Source organism: Octopus bimaculoides, chromosome 9, assembly GCF_001194135.2.
Source record: "Octopus bimaculoides isolate UCB-OBI-ISO-001 chromosome 9, ASM119413v2, whole genome shotgun sequence".
NCBI classification, from domain to species: domain Eukaryota; kingdom Metazoa; phylum Mollusca; class Cephalopoda; order Octopoda; family Octopodidae; genus Octopus; species Octopus bimaculoides.
Window position 1 is genome coordinate 67,203,141 of NC_068989.1, and position 7,360 is coordinate 67,210,500.

A 7,360-nucleotide genomic window follows, 5' to 3' on the forward strand; every position below is an offset into this window, starting at 1 on the left:
TATATATATATATATCATCATTTAACGTCCACTTTTCATGCTGGCATGGGTTAGACGGTTTGACTGGAACTGGTGAGCCAAAGAGCTGCACCAGGTTCCAGTCTGATTTGGCATGTTTTCTATGCCTGGATGCCTTTCCTAACACCAACCACTCCAAGAGTGTAATGGGTGATTTTCATGTACCACCAGCAAGGGTGCCATTTACACACTCACACACATATATATATAATGTATGTATGTATATATGTATATGTATGTGTGTATATATGTATGTGTGTGTGTGTGTGTGTGTGTGTGTGTGTGTGTGTGTATATAATTGAAATTCGAAGGTGGACAAGCTTTATACTGTACTCTACTACATTCTCAACAAAATTATTATAACTTCTTATAATCCTTAAAATGTTGGATTATTATAACACCGACTTCAGTATATAGTATACTTAGTAAAACCAGTAAAAACCTGACCATCTCTATCACCTACTACGTACTCTGGTACTTCACATACTTCTCTTTACTTATAGTGACTAGGTTATTCCATTTGTCACATGGGAGGAGTGTACCATTATTATTAATTCCCTACATCGTCCCTTTTAAGTTTTTCTCAGGAAGTGCCATTTTAATTAGCAATAATTTTTTATTGATCCTACCTCCCTTTTTTGAATTTTTTCTGTACAATTTAATATTTTTGGCACTTGGCATCTATTTTCAGGAACTCTGTATGTTTTCTTTTTCTCTCAGTTATATACCTAGGTTCAATCACCTGCAGTGGCATTGGTACTTGGAACATAGCATACAACCATTCCATCAGTTCCAAGATGTTTTGAATAATGAGCTTTTTTCACTGAAAATTTTACACAATATATTTATTGTGTCATTAAACTTTATGTCTGAAGGTTTTCTTGGGAGTACATAATTACTGTATCATTCATGCTCTGTTGCTGCCAGTTTTCTCAAGATTAAGTGTGTTTTTATCTCATCATCCCAATCTTTATATTATTTCTCAAAGGTTTGCTCATATCTTCTGTAGTATGCTTAAAAGGTAACTCCTTTGTCAGGCTCGCATCTGAACTCTGTTATAAAGTCCACGACATAGTCTGGCAAGAATACTTTTTCTGATTTTCCTGATGACTTCGGTAATTGCAGCATTTGTTGCTGTAACATTGTTTGTTGTTGTTGTTGCATCTGTTGTTGCTCTTACAGTTGTATCTGCTGCTGTTGTTCTTGCAGTTGTAGCTGCTGATGTTGTTCTTTCAGCTGTTGTTGTTGCTGTTTTTGCAACTCAAGCAAACTGGCCAACAAATTTTCCATAATTTCACAATTGTTTTTTTTTTGTAAAATTCACACAAAACTTTGTGAGTTGATTATTTCCTCTTCGAATTTCTATTAACTTCACATGAATTGGTTTATCCTCATCACCATTATTACCATCCTTAAAATGTTAGATTATTATAACGCCCACTTCAGTATATAATATACTTAGTAAAACAGTAATGACACAACTATCTCTGACCGCTTACTACATACTCTGGTATTTCACGTACTTCTTTACTTATAGTGAGTAGGCTATTTCATTCATTACATGGGAGGGGTGTACCATTATTACTAATTCCCTGCAACATAATTATTTATATATATATACACATATATATATAAAGAATAAGGAGAAAATGGTGAGGTAATAAATAAAAATTATCTATTAATTATAAAATATGACATCTCTATTATATATATATATATATATGAAAGAAGGTTTGAAAATGCACTTATTTTTTAAAATATTTATTTACTTAACTGGTTTCACTTTTTTAGAAAAAGATTATCAAAAGTCTTTGAGAATAATAAAAATGTTAAAAAGCAGTTCGAGTATTAAAATGCATATGTACATTCTTTGATGATAAAATATATTTAAAGTATAAAGCTTTGTATGAACTTTGTATTGTTACATACTGATTATCACACATTCTCTGATATTAAAATGAAAATGTTAAAAACAGTGTATGAAAATACACATATGGAAAAATATATATACATATACATATTCTTATACATATTCTTTGACAATCGAATAAAGTTGAGGAGGAACTGACCTGGCTTTTTTCTCTTTACCATTTATTCTAATCTCTATTTTACAAGAAATATTCTCTTCAAGAGTGTGCATGATATGTCCTGAAATATGGCATCCCCTAGTGTATCTGTTGACATTTTGCATGCATTTCTTTTTTTGTGAGCAGAGGAAGAGGAGATCCCAAAATTAGCTGCATGATTAAAAAGTTCACTTTCCATCCATGAGTGTATGCTTGACTGTTAAGTCTAGCAAGATGAAAAAATATTATAATGTATGAATAAAGAAAGTAGAAGGTTATCATTTTGTTTTCTTGGCATTTGGCACTGTTGAATGACAAAATCTGTTTCAAGATCCTTTGGGAAAACTGCACAGACTAGCAAAAGGTTTTGAGGTTTCATGAGCAGGATATATGTTAGAAAAAAAGAAAACTAACAGAAGAGTACAGAACGATGTAAGAGAGATACAAGTATCTAACAGGAGAGGACGGAAATGCAAATTATGCAAATGATATTCAAGGAAGTTTTCAATCTTGTTGCTTAGTTTTTCATAAATGCTAATGTAACACAACTTTATCAGAAGACTATCTTATCAGAAATGATCAGAGTTTGCTGATGTTAACACTATGGTACAAAGGTAATTGATAGAATACCTTGAAGCAGCTAATATTCTCAGCATCTCAGATAAATAATATTCAGTCACTCCACTTCCATGGAATTCCAAACCCTGACTTTCACTTCAATGGTAATCATGCAGGTGTAGCAGATCTGTTCTAAGGTTTATAGGAGTTTTTTCTTGAGTGATTTCACAATAGGAACCATAATCCTATCAAGTCACATATTTTAATCACCACAATTTTTAAAAAGCTAGAAAGAACCAGCTAAACTACAGAAGGTAATGCAATGATCAGCTTTACTCCAAATTGTCATAGGACACCTGCAAACACACAGGTTGGTATCACTAACAACCATCAGATTCTAGTTCAGATGCAAACTGGATTCAAATAAAACATGAGTGACAAGAACTAAGAGTTCACCGCTCCCAGATAGAGTTTATTATGCACTCATGCATAATTTTGAACATTTCCATGTCTGAGCATACTAGTGCTAGATGGTTGTTGACTGTAGGCTGGGTCCATCTGTTCTTTTTAACAAGTCTTGGTTTTTTTACTGTTGGGCTTCTAGCCACCTTCCTCATCAGCCTGGTGAGACTTCTATGGTAGCAGTCTCTAAAATTTTACAATGCAAATGACTTACCAAAACCCTTCATGGCTTTTCGGAGTCCTTCAGCAGCAGCTTCAGCACTGAAATCAGGGGCTGGAAATACAGTAGCCTGTCATGGGGGGAAAAAAAAAGAAAAGAAAAGAAAATGAAAGGTTTTAATCTTTTAATAAGTTGATTTAATTTCCAGTGAGATTTTACTGGATTAAGCAGGTTACAAAAACAATGACTCAAGGTAAATGTTAATAATTAGGAAACTAGAAAATATTCTTTCCTGAATTAGTGAAATTAATTAGAGTGGACAGTAGTTCAATCATCTTGACATGCTGCACTCTAAGTATAGTGTAAATATTGTGAATGCCATGACAAGTGCAATGGGTTAATCAGGGATACAAAAGGTTTAAATCTGGAGAAAAGTGACCTCTGAATACAATCATGAATGGTAATACAGAGAAAAACAGAAAAAGTAGTGGAGGAAACATCAAATCCTATTATTTATTGAATAGGACTGAGTGATGCAACACAAGAATGATAGACATTGAAAAATCAAAAGAACAGAGAAAAATGATGAAATGTAACAACAGCAACACATATTAATTCAATGAATAGTTCATGACTTGCTAGAAATAGTAGCCAAATGACTCTAAAATTACAATGTCTAATGAAAAGAGACATTGGATAATGTAGTCCTACGTCTGAAAAAAAGATAGGATAGGATCAATGAGAATTTTGGAATAGGATACATATTAAAAAATAAAGAAGATAGGTGAGATATGATAGGATTGTCCATGTGTGACTTCAGGTGTTTAGAGTGAATTAAAAATTTAAGAATGTTGTCAGTCTACTTGTGTTGAACGAATTAGTTTTTGATATTGACACAGAGGACAGAGACCATGGTAGACTTCAGCAAAGCAATGCTGACGTGTTTAAAAATAATTTTTAATATTCAAACCAATGCTCTTTCAAGTACAATCTAATCTAGTTCACTCTTGTCCATTAAGGATTTATAATGGATTCAAATTTTGACACAAGGCCAGCAATTTTTTAGGGAAGGAATAAATCTTTTACATCAACCTCAGTATTCAAGTGGTACTTATTTTATCAACCCTGAAAGTATGAAAGGCAAATTGACCTTGGCAGAATTTGAACTCAGAACATAAAGACCAACGAAATGCCACTAAGCATTTTGCCCAGAGTGCTTACAATTCTGCCAGCTCACTGCCTATTAAGGATAAATAACAATGCACTTCATGTATAAAAGAAATGAAATTACATTCTTCTATACATTTCTGAATATAACAGAAGCTCAAAGAAAAAATAAACTGAAATAAAACAATTCTAAAATATATATCATCATTGTTTTATGTATGCTTTTTTATGCTGGCATGAGTTGGACAAGTTTTCACATACTCATCCTGTCATCATCCTTTTAGTCCTCTTTTACAACATGCTGAGATATAGTACATCTATTCTAAAACTGAGATACATACAGTATTATAATCTAGTTTAAAAAAAAAAACAACTCATACCAGTGATGTCTGTTCATGTAAGTAGGGAATATGAAAGGATTCAAGAGTTACATATAAATTGCCATATTATATTATTTCATCATGAAAGTCTTTACCTAAAAATACATCATGAATCATGATACTTTAACCTCATGGCTCACTCCAAATTTTTTTTTTTTTTTTGTCTTTCACTGACAGTTCTTAAAGGTCAGATTCTTCTTATTTGTGACATATAAACTTTTACAAACTCACAAAATTTCACTATACAATCTTAGACAATGTGAAAACCATGACCAGTTATCTCAAACTCTAGTTTTTTTCATGTGTCATTGATATAGCTCTTCTTGTGTCTAATGTTGAGTCCAAATCTTGGTACAAGGCCAGTAATTTCAGGAGATGGGATAAGTTGATTACATCAACCCCAATGCGTAACTGGTACTTGAAATTTGAACTCAGAACATAAATACAGATGAAATGCCACTAAGCATTTTGCCTGGTATGCCAACAGTTCTGCCAACCCACTGCTTTTCTAGTGTCTAATATTGAATTAGATCTTAGAGAGTTTAGAATGTCAATAAGTTTGATTACAGTGAGGAGTGAAGAGTCTAACATTTTAGGGTCATGTCTTTTCACAAAGAGTGGAGAAAGATGAAATCTAGCAGACAATCTTTTGAAATTTTAATGATGATATTAAATAATTAAAACACTTGCATTAATTAAGTAAATATAATTTTCTAATTAAGCGAGAAAGACAACCTTTTTAATCAGAGGACTAAATTTTCTGTGGCAATTTTAACCCTCTAACTGTAAAATTAAATTTCATGGTTATTCCAGTAACGATGTTAAATATCTACCAACAAATGGAATTAACATTTCCTATGAGTCTTGTTGCCTCAATAAACTTGACATATCTCAACAAAAAATAGTTTCAAATATGATATTCCTCAACAAAAGGTAGACTGGTATACCCTTAACTGCTTTCCACAGTTAAGGGAAATGAAATTTTGAGTGGTTGTATCTAATTTCTGCAGTAAAAGGGTTAAGTACTCAAAATGGTGAAGATTTGAAATGCTGCAAATGATGACAGTATATGAAATGGTTGGAAAATTGTAGATGCAAATCTGTATGTAATAAACATGAAGATAACCAAAATATTGTTGATGTAAAATTACTTAAACTGGTATGATACAAAACATCCAAACATTATTATACAGCTTGCCACCCCACCTTTAACCCTTCTGGTATCAACCTGCCTGATAGCATCTCTGATTCTATCACACAAAAATACCAACTTTTGGTAAGTTATATTCCACAAATAGTATCTTTATAATAACAAAGTCACTATTCTGAAAACAATGTGAGTCGTATTGACTAGTCATTCTTATGCTGAATCACCCAATCTAATTCAACTAAATTGTTGAGTATAAAATTCTTGATTATTTTCAGCTTAATTAAAATAGAGTATTTCAGCAAAAATATATCCTGCAGAGGCGGGCCAACATGGCAAAAAATAGACCCAACATTTCCTCTGTGTCATAAAAGGTGATTAAAAGAGGTTTCAGTAGGATTTGCACTTCAGCCTTGCAAAACTCCCACCAACAGTGACTAAACAGACTCATGGGTTGGAGGGTTGCCACCTGAGTGGTGCAAAGGTATCATCCATCAGGAATAAGGCATCACCAACAAATGGTAGATGCAGTGATGCTTTGCTACAGTGTATGCTCCACTCCATACCTGGTCATGAAAGGTTAAGGACATTAAAAAAAGAAAAAGTCTTCTGGTTACTTTGGCAGAAAACTAAAGGCATACCAATAGTTATTGCCGAGCCAACATGGCACCAGTACTGCTGCCATAGTCTTCTTTAGAGAGACTTAGAAATATTAATATTTCTATAAAGGCATACCACAGATACTAAAACAGGGTATACTGAACATTATAAGGTAAACACCTGAGTAAGTGCTATTGAAGTGAGTGCCAATTCCAGTCATTTCTGAGACAATGCCAGCTGAAAACTATCTAAACTAATGCCATGTTACCAAAAAAAATGGAAAGTATATGTTTAAATATCAGTAGACTATATTTATAAATAATGTAAGAAATGTGAAATAAATTTAGAACAAGCAGTTTAGGAGATTGAAAATAATCTAACCAAATATACTAAAATAATAAACCAGCAACATCCACACAAAATTGGTTTGGTGTTTGCAGTGACGGTGAGTAAGTTGTCTAAGTTGTTGGTCTTACAGTCTAAAAGTGAGCTGTGACACTCGAAATGTTAACATATGTGAAATGTCATGAGAATGTATCATAACAACTAACAATTAACTGCAAGTGATATTATATTTATGGTAAATTTATGATTTATCTTTTTTATTTCAGTTATAAGCATGGTGGTGTAGTAAAAAAAAGATTTGCTTCCCAACCATTTGGATGTAGTCCCACTGTATGGCACCTTCTATTAAAGCCCCAAGCAGACCAAAACCTTGTGAGTGGATTCCATAGACAGAAACTGAAAGAAGAGTCTGTGTGTGTGTGTGTGTGTGTGTGTGTGTGTGTGTACATGTGTGCGT

At 33.0% G+C, this 7,360-nt stretch overlaps 1 protein-coding gene across 1 annotated transcript in view; it reads right to left on the minus strand.

The window, feature by feature from the left end:
• Positions 1-7,360, minus strand: part of LOC106883046 (annexin A7) — a 58,823-nt gene that overhangs the window by 21,847 nt on the left and 29,616 nt on the right. Inside the window, exon 2 of the mRNA XM_014933919.2 lies at positions 3,319-3,394. Within this exon, the coding sequence (XP_014789405.1) occupies positions 3,319-3,394 (76 nt within the window). The remainder of the gene's footprint in view (positions 1-3,318; positions 3,395-7,360) is intronic.